Source organism: Mustela nivalis (assembly GCF_964662115.1).
Source record: "Mustela nivalis genome assembly, chromosome: 3".
NCBI lineage: Eukaryota > Metazoa > Chordata > Mammalia > Carnivora > Mustelidae > Mustela > Mustela nivalis.
Genome location: NC_139022.1, coordinates 155,370,019 through 155,389,588, shown reverse-complemented (window position 1 = coordinate 155,389,588; position 19,570 = coordinate 155,370,019). Strand labels below are relative to the sequence as shown.

Here is a 19,570-nt window from a genome sequence, read left to right as displayed (position 1 = left end):
TCCCATGATGAGATTGGGGAAGGCGGTGACATCGAGAACTACCTCTGTGTCACGTAACCTCCCTCAAAAACGCTCTTCAGTTACACACTTTGCAATAAAGTCAAATTGTTAATAAAAATTTAGGGTTTGCTCAGCAAGTAGATCCGAAGCTAGAGAATAACCTTCACATCCCCTCCTTTTGTCTCGTTGTGACTGTTCCCCATGGCTGGCACCAGCAGAAGCAGGAAAGTCATTCTGAAGGGAATTCAAACGGTTGAGCAGAGGACAGGAGCCCAGAGAGTCAAGTCTTGGCATGTCCCTCACCTTTCATGGGGGCCGGGGGAAGTTATGTACAGTCTCCGCAGAGGTCCTGATGGGCCTACCTTGCTGTGGCCAGGTGCTGTCTACACAGAGGTCATGCAGTCAGGGTTTAGGAGTAGGCTATGGGACTGACTTCCCAGGTGACCCCTGGCTGTACACTCTGCGGTCCTGCACCCGTTGCTAAGCCACGCTGTGCCTCAGTTCCCTACTGTTCCAAAGCAGAGGGAGACCAGACCCACCTCATGGTGTTGGGAGGAAAACTAAGTGCATGAGAAACTTGTAGCACAGTGTTAATAATTAGTCCTTCATTGTTGACACAGGGACTTCAGGAGGGGAAAGGCATATGCAATTAAGATGACTAGCGTGGGAGATGAGGAAGGAGTGTAACATTTGGGTAGACAGTCTTCTCAAAGCAGGTGCTTCCATTGTGACTGCATCACTATAACTCCTGGTTCCTAAGAAAATAGCAAATTTACTGTTCTCTCTTATGCCAGTTTCCCCTGATTATCCGATGCCATGGGCCAGAGGCACACAGATTAGCCTGAGGGTGTACAGAGCCTTGCAAGGAGGTACCCCCAGGACAGAGGCTCTCCGGGACCCACCTCCTGGAATAACCACGTCCTGCCGTCCCTGGCATCAGCACCTTTCCCTGCACCCGTCCCATCACATGCCCTTTTCTCCCTGCTTTCAGTCCATTTTCTTCATCTTCCTCCTCATCACTGTGTGGCCACCTCTTCACCTGGGACCCCTGTCAGGTCCCACCCCTTTTGTCCCCGCTTCCCAGGTCATGTGGCCTCGCAGTTCTCCCGGGCCTCTGAACACACTCAAGACCCGGTTCAGGCGCAGGGCCAGCTTGCATCCTTCTGCAGCTCCCCTGTGTCTTCCCAAATCAGCCTCCTCTCTCCTCTCCTGCACTGAGCCGCAAGTCCCCACACCCTGAGGCCAAACCCACGGAGAGCACCAACCCGGAGACCCCAGACCTCCGCGGAATGAACCACAAGGTGAAAGGACGAAAGAACCTGACTCCTGAGGCTTTTGCCATCAGAGCAGATGGTGTCAAGAGACCGAGTGAAGGATTTCTGATGTCCCCATCCTTGAAGATAAACCAAGGGAGAAAGGGGCAGAAACAGAGATTTATCCTGCCAGCCAGTCTGAGGGGCTTCAGAGCACCGAGAGCAGGGTAGAATTTGGTAGATGTGAGTGCTCTGTGATTTTAGAGGCAAGAACAGAACAACAGGAAGGCTACATTTAGGTTGTGGAAGGTCTTTCTGGGGAAAACAAAAAAAAAAAGATTAAGTTTTCCTTTTTTTTTTTTTTAAATAGTTTTTCTATTTTCTCACATTTTCCCTGTCTCCCCCCTATCCCCCACCTTTCATTTATATTCTCACCCCAGGACTGGTTGGCCCCCCAGACCTCGTCCCTACCCCAGGGCAGAAGTGGGCAGCTCATCCTGACCCCAGCAAGACCTCCGTGGACACAGGGCAAGCCAGGCGGCCTGAGGACCCCAGAGAGCCAGTGGCACCCAGGGTTCCTGAGTCTGAGGACAGATGTCAAGTGGGACCCGGCCCGGAGCGCAGCTCATCCCCCAAGAAGATGGCAGCAGCTCGGCATGACTTCAGCAACACTCCAGCAGCCCCAGAAGCCAGCTCGCCCAGGAAGGCAGCTGCCCTCGGGGGAGGACCTGAGGCAGAGCGAGCACCTCCAGCGGGCACCGCCCTGTCTCGAGACCTCACGTCCCACGAGGAGAGACCCAGAGTTCCCGGCAACCACAGCAAGGCTCCACAGACAACAGCAGTCCTCGTGCCCGAAAGCTCCCGGGGCTCTGCTCTGCTCAAGGGAACAGACTCTGGGTCCGAGAGGGCCCCGCAGGCCAGCCCCACCCTGCCGTCTCCTGCGGACAAGGCTGGCGGGGGGTGTGACAGTGTCTCGGGCCACTGCTGCCCCAGGGAACGTGGGGGCAGTCCGGTGACCGACATCGACAAACTCATCACGGAGCTGGATACATCAGAACCAAGACTCCGGTCTCCTCACGGAGGGGACCAGCTGACTCCAGAGGGACATTCTCAGGGCCAGCCTCCAGCAGGAGCGGGAAGCGGAGGTTCCCGCCCTGCCGAGCCAGTCCTGGGCAGCCAGACCCCCACCCCGAGGAGGACCTGGGCAGCTGCTGGCCAGCCCCCTCCCCCACACTGGGCCTCCCAGCCTTCCGTTTTGGATTCCATTAATCCCGACAAACATTTTACTGTGAACAAAAACTTCCTGAGCAACTACTCTAGAAATTTCAGCAGTTTTCACGAAGACAGCATGTCCCTGTCAGGGCTCGGCGACAGCACAGAGCCATCCCTCTCCTCCATGTATGGTGACGCAGAGGACTCGTCTTCTGACCCGGAATCGCTCAGCGAAGCCCCACGAGCTTCCAGCGGGGACAACTGGTCACCTCCTCGTTCTCGCCGCTCTTCTCACAAGGAAAACACTACCGAGTCTGAGGAGGAGCAAATCGAGATTTGTTCTCCAGATGGTTCCCCCCACGCCCCCTCAGCTACTGCTCCCGCCCCCACCCAGCCTGCACCCTGCCCGGTGCCGGCCAGAGTGCTGCGGCTGAAGCACAGCGCGCTCCGGCAGGTGGTGGGAAACCCGCGCGAGAGAGCGTCCTTTGTCCCTGGCACCTCCTGCCCTTCGATTCCGGACTCTTCCCAGCCGTTTTCTCTCTTGGATACAAGCTCTCGGGAGCGTGAGCTTCATGCAGACCGAAGGCCGTCACAGGACCCCAGGCCCTCATGTGAAGAAGAAACCCTGCAAGCCCCCCGCGCGGGCTCCGCTGTGGAGAGCGGCCGGCCCCCTAAGGCCCCCGGTCATGTCCACAGCCTTCCGGTCACTCTCCGCAGTCTGAACGTGGTCAACGGTCTAGAACATGACCTGCTCGGTGACAAAACCCCCCATAAAAAACAAGACACAAATGTCAGTGACGCTGAAAATCCATCCCCCTTCAGCACGGATGTCCCTAAGAATGGAGAATCCGTTTTGACGACTCTGCACATCTCCGAAAGTCAGGACGTGGATGACCCACTCCAGAAACCAAAAATGGTCTCCCGGAGGCCCATCATGGCCTGGTTTAAAGAAATAAACAAAAATAACCACGGCTCAGCCGCACAGGGCAAAACGGAAAAGGAGCAGCCCGTGGTGCCCGCCAGGAGTCCTGACTCCAAAAGTCAGGGGTCGAGTTCCTGCCACAAAAAGGGGGTGGCTGGGCTTCAGAGCCCCCCACCGCTGAAAGTGAGCCTGGAAAATAAAGACCCACCTAAAAAGGGTTCTGTGGAAACACCGTTAAACAACGGTCAGAAACCCAAGTCCGGCCCTAAGCTGAAGAGACTGAGCATCAAAAGCAAGAGCAAGGTCACTTCGGAGGCCCCTGCTGCTCCTGCGGCCAAGGCCAGTGGGATGGACCCCAGGAAACCCCTCATTTCGCCCCAGACCTCCCACAGAGCGCTTCCCAAGGGAGCAGCCCCCCGGTTCCACACCACCGAGCCGGAGGAGCCGGAGAAGAGCGCCACAGCAGCCCCCAGGCCCCCCCAGAGCGTGCTGGAGAGCAGGCCGCCTGCTGCCTCGGGGTCGCCGAAGCCCCCCGCGGCCGAGACGAGCGTCCCAGCCTCCGTTTCGCCCCACACCTCCCCCAGGACCCTTCCTGAGCAAGGCGCATGCCATAGATCACAGGCGGCTTTCCACCCCGAGCCCGATGGCCCTTACGCAGCCGCCCCTGGGTCTCCGCGGTGCAGCCCGGAGAGCAGGGCACCCGCTGCGGCCTTGGGGAGCAGCGCGTCCCCAGCCGCCCGCGGGCAGGACGTCCCACCTCCAGGGCCAAGCACGAGGCGCAGGTCCAGCCAGACAGATCCAGCGCCGCAGGCAGCCCAACCAGGGGTGACTTGCGACAGAGGAAGCAAAATAGTTGCTGGCGATCCCCTAGAGAGAACCAACCAGCTGAAAATAGTGGAAATCTCTTGTGAGAGAATGCCAAAGAATGGCTGCAGTGACAAGTCTGCTGAGGGTGACAGACTAGGAGGGTTCTGGGCCCAGAGCAACTGTCAGGACAAGAGTGAAATTAGACCCTGTCACCAGTACCTGGAGCCGTCCGCACATCAGCCACCACCATTCCCATCTCGTGCCTCCCAGGTGGAGCCGGAAAGCCAGCGACCGTTCGGCGTGGCAAAACTGGCCTCTTCCTCCTCCTCCCCACAAGTCCCTGCGAAAAAGGCCGATTCCTCCCAGGCGAAGGCAAGCCAGGCGTCAGGCTCCCTAGGGATGCCCAGGAATGGTGCAGCAGGGGGCCCCGCACCAGAGGACCATCCGTACTTCACACCAAGGCCGGCGACCAGGACCTACTCCATGCCCGCCCAGTTTTCAAGCCATTTTGGCCGGGAGGGGCATGGCCTGCCCAGCCCAGGTCGCTCGCATCGGGACAGCCAGATCCTTGCGACAAGTGGGGGCCTCCCTGAGGCCAAGGCATCCAGAGGCAGTGTCCTTGGCCTGGCTAACGGACAGGGCATATATAGCGTAAAGCCCCTTCTGGAGACATCGAGGAACCTTCCGACCACCGATGAAGGGGATGTCCTCTCAGTGCAAGAAAGGAGCTCTCTAGTCACAGACAAAATCAAAGTCACCAGAAGACATTACTACCCTGAGCAGAACTATGAATCTACCTCATTTTTCTCTGTGAAGCAGAGGATCAAGTCTTTTGAGAACCTGGCCAATTCGGACCGGCTGGTGGCCAAGTCTGGGGCGTCCCCCTTTTTGTCAGTAAGCTCTAAGCCTCCCATCGGGAGACGGTCATCTGGCAGCATTGTTTCGGGGGGCCTCAGCCACCCTGTTGACGTGACAGCAAGGTCACTGAGACGCAGCCTGAGTTCCTGCAGCGAAAGCCAAAGTGAAGCCAGCATCCTCATCCCCCAAATGAGCAAGTCCCCGTCCAGCATGATGCTGACGGTCTCCCGGCAGAACCCAGCAGAGGCTGTGAACAAGGCCGCCGACCCAGACCCAAAGAAATCACTCGGTCCTTCTGGAATTCCCACCCACCCTGTGACTCCAGCTTCTCCCAGCAAGAGGAACAAGTCCTCGGTGCGCCACACCCAGCCGTCGCCCCTGTCCCGCTCCAAGCTCCAGGAGCTGCGTGCCCTGAGCATGCCAGACCTGGACAAGCTCTGCAGCGAGGATTTCCCGGCAGGGCCCACTGCCGGGCTCTTCAAAACCGAGCTGGAAATCGTCCCCAGGAGGTCGCTTGGCTCTCCCGCTGGAGGCCTCAGTGGATCCACCGCCCTTTCATGCCCCATGAAGCCAGGGGATGGGGCCTGTCCAGGAAGAAGCAGCCCTAAAGCCAGTGAGCCTGAGGGACCCAGTGCAGCCCATCATGTGGGTGAAACCACCTGGGATCTGCCTTCTGGAAAAGGCTGGTCGGTCAAGTAAGCATCTGCCTCTCCCCTTTTGTTCAAATAAACGTTTTAAAAAGAATTACGAACTAGCTTTAGGTTTATAGGAAGTTGCAGAGAGAACGCAGAGAGCTCCTGTGAAGAACCCCTCACCCAGCGCCTCCCGATGTGAACATCTGACGTAATCATGGTTCAGTTGGCAAAAGGAGTTAACACTGGCAGAACACGATGAACTAAACTACAGACTTCATTCTGATTTCACCGAACAAATTTCACTAACCTCCTTTTTCTCTTCCAGGATGCCACACTACGTTTAGCCCCTTTGTTTCTAATGTCAATACTAGAACACACAGTGCCTGCAGAGAAAGTCTTTGCCAGATTGTAGCCCAGGAGAGGAGCCTGGAAGGGACTTGGCACCTACCACACACCTCGGGGGAGAACCTGGGCCTTTGAAGGTGACCAGAGTTCAGCAGAAAATTTCTAACATATTTTAAAGAATATTTTTTAGTGTGTCAGAAATTTTCTTCTACGCTCCAGGATTGGTTCCCTAACATTCTGGAGGGATCCCAGAAGCCAGAGTCCTTCCCCCGAGCTGTTGGCAGCGAAGAAGTTCCTGTTAGAGCTCTCAGGATTTCCCCTTGGTTTGCACGACGAGTTGTTAGGACCGAAAGAGAGCATGATTTGGTAGAAAGGAGATCTTTTGAAATATGTCCTTATGAAATGGAAAAATCGCTTTTTTTCTTTAATGTTCTTCAAATATCTTTATATTCTTTAGTTTGGATCAACTTCTCAGCTCAGCGGGGGACCAGCAAAGAGTGCAGTCTGTTCTGTCATCAGTGGGGTCCCCATCGACCGTCCTCACTCTCATTCAGGAAGCGAAAGCACAATCAGAGGTGAGCGAAACCCGACAAGCGGGGGCGAGGGAGCGGCGGCCGCGCGCAGGCGCACTCAGACTGGGCCCCCCGCGAGCCCCGCGGACCCGCCGCAGGTCGGTGCCGGGAGCTCTTCCGCGGGGTCTGACGGCGGTCTCCCTCCGCGGGGTCTGACGGCGGTCTCCCTCCGCGGGGTCTGACGGCGGTCTCCCTCCGCGGGGTCTGACGGCGGTCTCCCTCCGCGGCGTCTGACGGCGGTCTCCCTCCGCGGCTCGCTCCTCGAGCTAGGTAGGCCTTGTGGAATCCCCGCGCAGCTGCTGGTGTGACTCCCCAGTACTGACGAGCTGCCTTCCTCACCCCCCGCGTCTGGAGTGTGTCCCCCGAGGCTCCTCAGAACGGAACTCGGGGCTTGGGGATGGGAGGGAAGGACCGCAAGCGCGTCTCTGGACCTCAGCTCCTTGTCAAGGGAGCCACCTGCTGGGGACGCGGGTTAGCGCGTGTAGGTAGCCAGGCCTACCGGCCCGGCCCGCAGCCCGGGCGCTTCTGAAGCCTGGGGTTCGAGACACGGTGGTCCTGACAGATGAGGTCCTTCAACAAACCGAAGCCATGGGTTCATATCTAGAATATGTCGCTGAAGACCATTAATTTCTCAGGACGACCCATAGAGATTTGAACCCTAATAAATAGTTGTTTAGAGGGAAAAAAAAAAAAGTAACTATGAACAAATCTTCTCGACTGGTAATAGACCTGGTTCTCTGATAAGTCCTAGAGCACTGTTCCAGAAATTCTCATGTTACCCAGGAGGGCTGTGCTGTTGGCGTCTACTGAGGAGTGAACCAGGATGGGGAGGAGACCGGTGGCCCTGAGCTTATCTATACTCCCGCTGGTCCTCGGCCCACTGGTTTGGGTCTGTGCAGTGAACCTCAAGACACCCAGCATTTTCACTTTCAGTAAAAGGGACTCGTCTGTCATCTCCCTTCTTCCTTCAACCTGTGACAATAAGCACGCGCCGCCCGCCTGCAAGTCTTGTTCTGGCATTTCCAATCCAGGTGGCACGGTGGCATCACGGTTCGCTGGGTCCCTTTTCCTCCAGACTAAATGACAGTGGTCGAGGAAATGGAGGAGAAAAGCAAAAGGTCTCAACCAGCTCACAAACAGGATGCCGTTTTCAGGGACCACAAACAAAAGGGGAGACTCTTTATGTGGACAGAATGCCAAGTGCCACCAGGAGGGGTGGGGGGCATCCTCTGGGGCCTCCCACCTCCCCTCTCACCCGGCTCTGGTTCCACACTTCGCAGGAGACCATACTGTGGTTTGCTGTGGAAGGGCAATCCGGCCTGGGTCAGAACACGGCTTTTCCCCCTTATAATCCTGCAGTCTTCGCATGCTTTCACGTGAGCAGAGATGTGCTCAGGCTACCAACCCCAGAAGTTTCCTGCTCGGTTTTGTACTGAGTGTGGTTTGTGGGGACGCTAAGAATGGAACTGTGCACAGCAATTCCCGCGGCTTCCTAATGGGGGCGCTGTGAGAGCTCAGAGACAAAATCAGTTGAGCCCCTCTGACCCCAGCACACCCAAACCTTGGGGAGCTCTCAGTGCGTGTAGCTTCCCTGATGCTGTGCTGAGCTACTTAGAGATGAGATTTCGTCTGATAGCTTCTAGAACACTCGTATCTTTAAACAGGAATAGAAAATAAATTTGAGTAAATTAAAATTTGGGTGTCATGTCCTGGAATGCAAGAGAATTCCATTTTCAAATATTGTCTTTGCTCCCATAAAGGCATTTAAGTATCTGAGAAGTACTATTTTAGTATCAAGCATCACCTCCCAGAAGCTACACAGAAGTCATTGACTGGACCACATACTCCCATTTTCACTGAGAAAGCCTGGTCCTCATTCCCTCCACTGAACAGGGTCGGACTGCAGAAACGGCTAGACTTCGCCGTCAGTCTGCGCGATATTCTAGTGTCCACCTGTGGGGATTTGGGTTGAATGAACTTCTTTCAGGAGGTGTAAAATGCTTGGGGTTGCACTTTAGCACACACTAATAGGACTGAACTCTTTTTCTTTTAAATACTGGGTTCCCTCCCTAGCACACTATGGAGATGGTTCTCTCTGTTCAGTGTTTTCACTCTTTCTCATCAAAGCAAGCCTGAAGGGTTATTATTATTATATTATTTTCTCTTGCTGGACTGGGAACACCTTGAACTGACAGATTGTATATCACCCCGTGGGGAACCTATAAATGCAGACCTTTAAGATGGTGCTTCATCAGATAGTGTGTGAGTGAAGGAAATCACCATTCAGAATAATTAGCCCAACTCAGTTATCTGAAGTATTTTATTTCTAAGTTTTTTTTTTTTGGTTTTTTTTTTGTTTTGTTTTGTTTTTGGTGCTTGAAACATAGGACAGTCTTTTGCTACTTAACCCTAGGACACTACTAGGAATGTTCTAGTCTCAATAAGAGTTGATAGTTTTAAGGTAGTTTATATGTTTTAACATATTTTGTATTTTATGATAGTTCCTTACCTGCACCTGAAATCCAGTGAACTGAACATGGCAGGACATAAATCAGTGGCCTCAGTGTCTCTCATCCTGCCTCCTCTTGGCACTACTTCTCTCTGTTCTTGTTGACATGGGCTTGGCTTGACTGTAGACGTAAACAGCTGTGCGATAAAGAATCCCCTTCGTGATCAGATGACGTGCTCTGCTCAGATTTGGGAAGGCATACTCCGGTGCCTGGAAGAGCTCCTAAATTGTCCGCTGCCCCTGCACCATCCTAGTTCATGTCCACCCTGTGGGCCCGCAGCTACAGGGTGTTCCTCAAAACACCTTCCTGTTAGCACCACCCAGGAGGGGTGCAGGACGCTTGAGATGACACTCCTCCCATTCCAGTGTTGTGCGAAAGCTCCCAAGTAACCACCGGGTTTGTGCTGAGCAGCTCGACGGCCCTGCACCAGGACTCATTCCATCAGAGCTTCCTAACCCTTGGCGCAAGGAACAGACAGCCAACTCGAACAACACAGGTCCACTTATGCACCAGATTTTTACAGAATTATTAATGTTTCTCCTATGATTTTCCTTCTTTTTTTTTAAAAGATTTTATTTATATTTGCCAGAGAGAGAGAGATCAATCACAAGCAGGGGGAACAGCAAGCAGAGGGAGAAGCAGACTCCTCACTGAGCAGAGAGCCCGATGTGGGCTTGATCCCAGAACCCCGGGATGATGAGCTGAACCGCAGGCAGACGCTTAGCCCACTGAGCCACCCAGGCACCCCTTCCTTATGATTTTCTTAATCACCTTTTTCTCTAGCTTTATACAACACAGAAAACGTGTACAACATGCATTAACCAGCTGTTTCTGTTCTGAGTAAGGCTTCCAGTCAACGGCATGCTATTAGTGGTTAAGTTTTAGGGTCGGCATTCTCTGCAGATTTGATGGAGCAGAGGTCGGTGAGCCGCCCCCTGGGTTATTCAGAGGTCAACTGGACTTTTTTCTGTTTCTTTTTACTAGAATAAAGAAGATGTTTGCTTCATAGTCTTGAATAAAAAAGAAGGCTCAGGCCTGGGATTCACTGTGGCAGGAGGGACAGATGTGGAGCCAAAATCAATTGTGGTAAGTGACCACATCAAGATGCTCTCTGGGAGGTCACTCCTGATGCGGCCTCAGAGGCGAAAAGGACAAAATCCTGTCCGTGTGTTCAAAGAACGCTGGTGTTTGTTTCCTCCTAATAGAGCAAAAATGGAAAAGTAGGGGACAGACATTACTAGCCACTGGCACAGATACACACATTTACCACAGAGTGACCTATTCAATGCCAATATATATAACCACAGTTTTCTGGAGTTTCCTCATATTCACCTGAACATTTTATTTAAGCACTAGAAAACACTAGAATTAACTGACCAAATCTGCATATGCTTCTGAAATTACTTCCTTCTCAAGAACCACCTCCAATTTTAAATCACTTGAAGGCCTCTAAGATCACCCGTGAGACCAGACCAGGTTCTTTTTGTTTGTGTGACCTTTCTGCCCCACGGAGTGCCAAGCACAGATTAGACGCTAGCGAGAAGTTGAGGGAAAAATGTATTGTGTTCAGATGCCAGCACTGACATTTTAATTCCATCCCTCACACCGCATATAGGCTTTCAGTGAACATTTGTAGGATTTTGCAAACTTGCCAGTAGAAAGTTCCTCTACTACAGATTTGCATCTACCCTCTTGCTTTTACTAAAGATTCCAAATACTTTGGCTTTTGTCATTCCTCGCCCCAGGTGCACAGGGTGTGTTCTCAGGGGGCTGCTTCTCAGGAAGGGACTGTGAACCGAGGGGATTTCCTTCTGTCCGTCAATGGTGCCTCACTGGCTGGCTTAGCCCATGGGGATGTCCTCAAGATTCTGCACCAAGCACAGCTGCACAGAGATGTCCTCGTGGTCATCAAGAAAGGGAACGATCAGCCCAGACCCTCCAGTAGGCAGGAAGCCAACGGGAAGGGCTTGCTCTCCAGAAAGACCAGCGCCCTGGAGCCTGGTTTAGGTAAGACACCAGCTCAAAAGCTGGCAGGGAGTGGGCAGCTGGCAGAGTAGATCCTGGCTGGACAAAAAGGAACTACTGCCCTCAGGGTCCGCAAAATCAAATGGAGGGGCCCCTGGGTGGCTCAGTTGGTTAAAAGTTGGACTCTTGATTTTGACTCAGGTCATGATCTCAGAGTTGTGAGACAGCCCTGCATCAGGCTCCACACCGGGCTTGGACCCTACTCGGGATTCTTTCTCTCCCTCTGTTCTTCCCACTGCCCCCCAAATCGTCCCCCTCCCTCTCAAAAAAAGAAGAAATAAGGGCGCCTGGGTGGCTCAGTGGGTTGAGCCACTGCCTTTGGCTCGGGTCATGATCTCAGGGTCCTGGGATCGGGTCCCGCATCGGGCTCTCTGCTCAGCAGGGAGCCTGCTTCCCTCTCTCTCTCTGCCTGCCTCTCCGTCTACTTGTGATTTCTCTCTGTCAGATAAATAAATAAAATCTTTAAAAAGAATAAATAAAAGAAAAAAAAAGAAGAAATAAGAAATCAAATGTAGTAAAGTCTAATGTTTGTGGATGCTTCTTGAAAAAAGTGTTCCTAGTAAGTTAGAAACCACCGCCCCATGTAGTTAAAGCCATACTGTTGACGACTTAACAGCTGCTTGACGGTTTCTCCGTTTGTACGAAGAGGGAAGCCCTTTCACAGCTATATCCTCTTAGGACCTAAGTGGCCAGTAGGTAAAACACGAAACTCTTGTGATAAGGGGCATCATGGAGAGTAGCAGAAATTGCAGAACTGCCATTTGTCCTTGAAAACACCAGGGTTTATATTCTTTCCGGTTTTAGAAGAACATAAGGAAATGAGGAGGCACAGATGTTTGAAAACGGAGACTCTAGCCTTAACCAACAGAGCTTATAAAGAGTTTCGGAAGTGGATTTCCTAAGCGATGTCCATCCTGTCATCACAAGGCTCACTGGGAAGGCATACGAGCTATTTGCTCAGAACTAAGTACCACTTCTATTTCTGAAGCACGGGGCTGATTGCGGCCTTCAAGAGAACTACTTCAGACCTCCGTGGTGGTCTCAGGAGCAATGTCTGCAGTCTGGAAAGCAAGAAGAGCCTGTGGAAGCTCAGGGCAGGGCACTGCCTTCTGAGGAGGCCTTTGTTTTTTTCTCAACTTCTCTCCCTAATAAAGTCAAGGGAAGCTGAATTCCTCTGTTCAACTTGGCCGCAATGGTGGCCTGGGCTATCCGTGACTGCTTTGCTGAAAACAACACTCATTTCCGCCAAACAGGTGGGAAACTCTTCTTGTCCAGATGCCTCCCCGGGCGTGGAGTATTCTCACCCTTCTCCTCTGTTGTCTTGCTTTTGCACTGCTAGAAGACTGAAACCCTTCCCAGTATTGGGAAACACCTTAAGTCATCAGACCATGTCACGCTTACCTTTGCCCCAGCGCGGTCTCCATTACTTCGTGTGTTCTCAGTGGATCCGAGAAACTTAACGTCACAGGAAACCACTTGGCGCTTAATCCCAGCAACCTCCAGAATGTTTAAGACTCATGTACTCAGGATATGGAAGGCTATCCTGTCATTTATAATCATTAAGTATTCCTGGACACCTTCAAAATATCTGGTCTTGAACCAGATTCTACATAGTTACCAAATCGTAAGCACTTTCAGGGCTTAAACTTTTTTTTTTCATATTCCTATTCCTTAAAATTCCCCTGCCCAGGGCTCCACCTGAACCCAAGGAATATCCTTTCACATGCCCTGAGAGTATCCCACTTGGAGACGGAGGCAGGAGGTTGCACAGGGCCATCTTCCTGCCCACCTGCTCAATGAAACCAGAAACCCTGAGGGGTGAGAGGGTGGGGGCCAGGATCCTGAGTCACTAACTTTCTAAGGTTCCTAGGGGATTTCAATAGAACTGGGCCAGAGTTGAGAGCTACTGTAATAGGCCTGTTCTGTTTAACAGCAAGCGATTCACCTACTGAAAACCATGCTGCTCCTGTCCGCACGTTGCCTTCAGACCCCGCAGAACGTGGAGTGACCTTCTCTAAGCCACACTAATGGACTGACCTTTCTGTTCAAAGGCAGGGATGCTGGCTACCTTGGCCTCAAGCCCAAGGGGGCAGTTCAATCTGTGGTCCCTCCCCTGCCTCCCAGAGAGCTCGGCATGCCTTTCCACTCACCTCTTCAACATCCTTCACCAGCGCAATGTGTAAGGAAGAGGAGTAAGAGGCAAGCTCACCATCGCTACTCAGACCTCAAGATGGATCCCAGCCAGGCCTCTCCACACCAGCACACAGAGCAGGCACACGTTGGTTGCAGTGGAGGACCCACTGCCATAGAAACGTGCCCCCCACCCACTCCACACCCTGCGGTGGAGAGAGGCGAGGGCAGCTGGTGCGCGATAAGCATGCATGGCCGAAGGCGGAAGGCGCGGAGCTCTGGGGTCCACAATCACACAGTCTCCTGCGAGGGTGCTGCAGGCTATCAGCCCCGGCCTGTGACGCACGGCAGGAGATCGGATCTGATTCCCCAAGCATGGCTTCACCAAGACACACCACCGCAGTGCATGGAGCTCGCCAGGAGCAGCCTGGCCTTTGAGGGTTTCTGCCTGGGCACCAGAGCCGCCTCCAGGCTTCCAGAAAGCGCTGAGGGAAGCCTGCGTGGCTCAGTCTGTGGAGCGTCCGGCTCTTGATTTCGTCTCAGGTCATGATCCCGGGGTCCTGGGATCGAGCCCCGCATGAGGCTCTGCACGCAGTGGGGAGTCGGCCTCTCTCCCTCTCTCTCTGGCCCTCCCCCTGCTCACGTGCACATGTTCTTTCAAATAAATACATAAATCTTTAAAAATAAACTGCCTTGAAGAGCAAATGGTGCAGGTAGAGCAGGAACACAACCACGAGGTCAGCTCCAAATCTGAGAGACCCATCCTGACGCTGGTTTCGAAGGGAGATGGGACGCGGGTGCTGGGGTAAGACACGTGGGGGACGGGATAGGAGGCGAGGAGTGCCCTTGTCATTCCCATCCTTCCCAATGTCGTTGCTGCAGGGAGCAGCCTTCCTTCACACGAGGCGCTGTGTGTCGAAGTGCTGAAGACCTCCGCTGGGCTGGGATTGAGTCTGGACGGAGGCAAATCCTCAACAGCCGGAGACGGGCCCCTGTTCATTAAGAGAGTATACAAAGGTAACGCCCTGGAAAGGCCCGTCGGCTCTCTCCTGTGTGTGCCTGTGCCTTCCACTTAGAAAGTGTTTGCGTTCTGTCACATACGGGGTGTACTGTATGTCAACCCTGTTGTATTTTAAGTGTCTGAACTCCTGTTGCCTCCCCGCCAACAATCCTATCAGATAGGTACCGTTCTCCTTGTCTCACAAAAGACAGAGTGTGCCACGGGGGAGTTACACAAGCACCGAAGGTCACACGACGGAAGGGGCAGAACGAGGCTTGGACCTAGGCAGTCTGGTGCCAGGGTCAGCATCCCTAACCTCTACACCAGAGCCCAAACTCCGTGTTCGTAACTAGTTATTAGCTGGGATTGATATAAACATACCAAGCCAGTGCCATCAAGAACTGCCTGTCGGGGTGATTACCATGGACCGAGATAGTATTCGTTTCGAATACTAGACTTCAACTACTGGACTTCAGGAAAGCGAGCTGAGAGCAGTAAAGATGATTGAAACGTGGTAGATAAGAGGTCTCTTTATGAACTTGATCAGTCATTTTATGATCTTGGACAGTTCTCACAAATCTCTTCAGGTTCTCAAGCTAAACAATTATATTAAAAGTATAATTATCCTGGGGACGCCTAGGTGGCTCAGCTGGTTAAGCATTTGACTCTTGATTTTGGCTCAGTTCCTAATCTCAGGGTGGTGAGATGGAGCCCCCTGTGGGGTTCCACGCTCAGCAGGGAGTCGGCTTGCAAATTCTGTCTCCCCCTCTGCCCCCCAGCACGCTCACACGTGCTCATTCTAAACAATTTGGATAGAAGCGGAACCTGTTCTCCTGCGTCAACTGGCCATCTGGATTTTGATTATATATGTTGAAATTTGCCTTCTAGTCCATAGCGTATGTGTTTGAGGGAATTTGAGTATCTTTACGTAGCTAAATTTCTTTTCATGGGTATATGCTCTGTTTGTCTTAAGGACTGTTTCCCTTTCCTAAGAATTATGGGCATGTCGTTCAGAGATTTTTCTCATTTGAGTTTTTAGCTCGCCTGGAATTTATCTGGAATCCCGCGAGGTTGCCCTGGCATTGCTGTCTGTTTATTCTCACAGGTGGAGCAGCAGAACAAGCGGGAACAATCGAAGCCGGAGATGAAATTCTTGCCATTAACGGGAAGCCCCTGGTGGGGCTCATGCACTTTGATGCCTGGACTATTATGAAGTCAGTCCCGGAGGGACCCGTGCAGTTGCTGATTCGGAAGCACAGGAATTCTTCCTGAAACAGGCACCAGGAGTGACGCTCACAAGTGGGGCTTGTTACATTTTTTAACAAGAATCTTCTTTTCTCAGTTCTCTTACTTTAGCAAATCAGAACAACTTCTTTCCACACTGGGTTCCTAAAACAGCACAGGAACCTTGGTATAGGCAAGGACTACAGAAATCTCCAGGTTTTTACTTCTTTGTGGAGCTGACCTCTTGTGTGCGCGACGGCAATGGCGCTGACCTCTGGAAGCCTTCCACCCGGACAACCGAGGCCAGGAGGGATCCTTTCGTTCCGGTGCCTCTTCCCTCCCTTTTTGTGTTTATTGATGGGGACACAAGATGTGGCATGCCCTTCTTCATTCAAAACATTTACTTAAGATCTTCGTGTCCTTCCTGCCTCCTCCCTCAGCAGACCTAATCCTGGCCGTGAGGGAGCCAACCAAGTCTGAGGGGTGACGCGAATGTCACAAATAAAGGACTACAGTTTTATATAATTTTGTAAGTAAATAAGAGAATGCCTTTAGGCACATTCAGTGGAAGGAGCTGTAGGTCTGTACATTACGGTGAAAAGAAAGTGAGACTTAAAAGAAAAAAATCAGTTCTGACCTAACAGTTAAGCTGAGCTCAGGAATTATCCAAAAATGAAAAAGCAAAATCCGGAAAGTGGTATTTTTTTTAGTGAGTGTCCTGTGCACTGTGTGGCTGCAGGGTTCACTCCGTGGGTTACGGATCATCATGAAGTGTTGATCGTGATCTGAAAGTGTAAGTCGTAAGGCTATTTTACAGAAACGCTGTTCTGATAAACCATACGAACTAGCCATGAACTCTGCTGCTTAGAACAAGCAGCAGGTTCCAGCTCTGAAAGCACCTTGCATCTGGTTCGGAACTTGTCTTGAGTAAGTGCTTGCATTCAAGACCAGTCAACACAGGAGTGGGCAGAAATACTATAGTCACTGGGTTTCCATTTCTATATTTCATGCACTCCCAACACTGAGCTAAAAATTTTTAGTAATCTTTTTAGCATCCTTGGATTTATAAACATAGGCATTACATTTACAATCCAAAGGGCGGAGCTTAAAAATCATCCTTTTGGGACTTTGGTTGGTTGGTTTTCCCCCTGACCAACAAGCTTAAGAAACGGCCCCTTTCTAAGCACCGGCCCACTGTCCTGACCTGGGTGTGACCATGCCCCTGCAGGGACCGCTTGCTGCTGGTATTTTCCTGTTTTGCAAATTCTTCCTTTGGCCCAAACTGTTCCCTGCAGAAGACTGGTGTGACTCACACTGCCCATGAAGCTGGTCCCGGCTGCTCTCCTGTCAAAGCATGACTTCTCCCCGTAGCCGCTCCCAGTCAGTGTGCTCTTGCTCCCGGTCCCAAAACTGGCTCTTCTCCTTCGTACTGCACCTTCTTTTCTTAAATTCCAAACCTCCATCAGCTTCACTTACCAAAATGTAAAAAGAAGACAATGGGGAATGCGGGGGAGTCACTCTTTCAAGGTAAAGAAACAGAACTGTGTTGCATAACCCCGACCCAAGAGGGACCCAGACCAGCTGCTCCAGTCCTGGGAGTACGGGTGAGGACACCAGAGCTGCGCGCAGGACGACGCCCACGTTTTGTGCTGGACGCTTCCTTCAGTAACCTGCAGCCTGGATCTGTGGCTTAGAGAACGTAAGTGAGGTCACTGTACACCCGCCCCTGCCCCCATCATGGAGATGCTTGCACTGTCACCTTTGTACATCATTTTCCGAGGGACTCCTCCCTTACCATAAAACCTCTGCCGAGTTGGCCCACAGGGGTCTCTCAGATGAGAATGAAGTATCTGGCTGGTGTGAGCCCAGACTTTTCATTTTTTTTAAACAGGTTATACAGAAGAGAATGTAGTACAAGAGTTAGCTAGAAAGACATGACTCATGTAGCTTCTACTTTTCACTACACTTCCTGGTAGGATTCTGTAGGCAGTCAGTGCAAGGTGCATGCTAGATTGTTTTTAAGTCTCTGGGGTCAGTGGTGTGGTTTTTGCTTTCTTGCCAACATGGTAAGAATATTTGCCTCGACTCTTCCAGCTGTGCCTCCCAGTAAGAAAGTCACAGTCCTATGTGAACAGACCGGACTTTCTAGAGCAGTTCGGCGCAATGGAACAGTCTCCTTCCGAGTCTCTAATCATCTTATCTGAAAAGTGCAAGGGTAGACCTTTCACTCACTGAAGTAGGCTAAAGTCATCACTTCTAGTATATCTTGCCAAAAGGGTTTCCCTGGCCAACAGTTGGAACTTAAGGGAGAAAGCAAAAGGCTAAACTATCTCTGACCCTCAGATCGAAAGTTACTTATTTGTCCTCAGTGTTCAAGGCATGACTAGTATTTCTAATGAGTCTAATCCCCACACTTCCTGAAGTGAGCACTAATGGTATTCTATTATCCTACTAAAACTTTCATTGTTTCAGTTTTCTAATGCATCAGTCATCCACAATAAGCTATGAGGGTAAATACATGTTGTAACAAGTAAATTGTAGTTGCAAGGATATTCTGTGAAGATTGAAATAAGTTGGATTGCATTTCTGTCCTCCAAAACACATCTCATTTAATTTTATGGTTGACTTAATTGGCACCACACCTGTTGTATGATATTCTACATTATCCTTTATTTATGTAAAATAAAATGCCTTATATATTATGGAAGAGTAAGTGCAATAATATGAAATAGCCTGTACATTTTTAAAATGTTGTCGCCAAGTTATGTAAATCCACATCTCTGTAAACAACCTTTTTTAAGTAATTTTAAAAAAATAAACACTCTGCTTACTACTTTTTTTTTTTAATTCTGCCATCTATAAAGTAACCTTGTAAAATCTTGAGAAGTGTTTATTATTACCTTAATTGTTATATCAATGAGTGAGCGGTCCAAACACAACAGAAAATCAACAGTTCTTACAGGGCCACACTGAGGATGGGCCCAATCTAAAGCCCTTCCACTTCCTTCAGTCTTACATATCCCATGCCTTCGCAGCTTCCTCACCTCCTGGATCTTACCCGCACCCTCCTCTCACTAATACTTGTTTCAGCAAGCCCTCTAATCCTCGAAAACTATCCGTTTTCTCCCCATCAGAATCCCCACCCTTTCATTTCTACTCTGTTCAGACTAGACCCATGAGAGAGCACCAGCCCCACCCAGCCCAGACTCCGCACCCTCGTCCCACTTAATCCAAGATCCTTCCTTCCAGTGACCCAGCTTGTTGGTTCCTACAGTCCTATTCCTGGAGAAAATCCAACCACCACACAGAATACTACTACTAGAAATTCATGGTTCCCAACTATAGCTGGACTCCCCATGCTACTCAGCAATTGTTCCTTGTCAGTTTTTTCTCTCACTTCTTTATAATGACTGCAATTCCTCATTTTTCTCAAAACCTTGATCTACTCACCTCCCCCCACCACATGCATGGGTGGCATGGGATCCTCCTTCCCAGAGTAAAATTCAAAGTATCTAGTTTCCTTAGGCTCTTTTGATTTTAAGATGCAGTCACCGACCTAGAGTGGCACAAGGAAAAAGACAAGATGGCGTCTCGTAGAAATCTAAGACTGGGACTCGGCATGTGACCAGGCCTCTGAGAGTGGAGGAACAGTGGGGTTCATGCGTCACTCAGTGCCCTCCGCTGATAAGACTCCCCTGCTTTATGTGGGTCTGTTTCTGTAGACCCACTTCTCCCTCCACCAGTTGGTGGCCTTATCCTCCAACTTTTCATGCCTTTTCTTAGAAAACCTTATAAATGTTGTCATAATTTTGGCCTCTATGACAGAATTTCTCAGGACATACCAGCTGCTGCCTGCCTGATTTTTTTTCCATATATACCCCAAAAGTAAGATTCTGATTGGCTCACTCCTATTTGGGTAGAACTACTTCTGGGAGAGGGTGCACTTACTTGTTCACATAACTTCACTCTAAAACCCAAACAAAGAGGGAAATTTGTGTTTTAATACAATATAGAAATCACCCATTCTATGCATGTTGGAGGCTACATACCAGGTACAGTAAGACCCAAGACAAAACC

At 51.0% G+C, this 19,570-nt stretch overlaps 2 protein-coding genes across 15 annotated transcripts in view; both read left to right on the top strand.

The window, feature by feature from the left end:
* PDZD2 (PDZ domain containing 2) overlaps window positions 1-18,326 on the top strand; it is a 350,615-nt gene extending 332,289 nt beyond the window's left edge. For 10 of the 14 annotated variants that reach the window (XM_082724476.1, XM_082724469.1, XM_082724474.1 and 7 more), the window contains 6 exons: window positions 1,694-5,747; window positions 6,490-6,607; window positions 10,099-10,200; window positions 10,860-11,121; window positions 14,152-14,286; window positions 15,375-18,326. In XM_082724476.1, the coding sequence (XP_082580602.1) occupies window positions 1,694-5,747; window positions 6,490-6,607; window positions 10,099-10,200; window positions 10,860-11,121; window positions 14,152-14,286; window positions 15,375-15,541 (4,838 nt within the window). In that variant the 3' untranslated portion in view covers window positions 15,542-18,326. Of the gene's footprint in view, window positions 1-1,693; window positions 5,748-6,489; window positions 6,608-10,098; window positions 10,201-10,859; window positions 11,122-11,943; window positions 14,287-15,374 lie in introns of all 14 variants that reach the window. The other 4 variants (XM_082724475.1, XM_082724471.1, XR_014309966.1 and 1 more) reach the window with 3 other exon arrangements.
* The window catches only part of SUB1 (SUB1 regulator of transcription), a 484,727-nt gene that overhangs the window by 67,271 nt on the left and 397,886 nt on the right, over window positions 1-19,570 (top strand). The window lies entirely within an intron of this gene.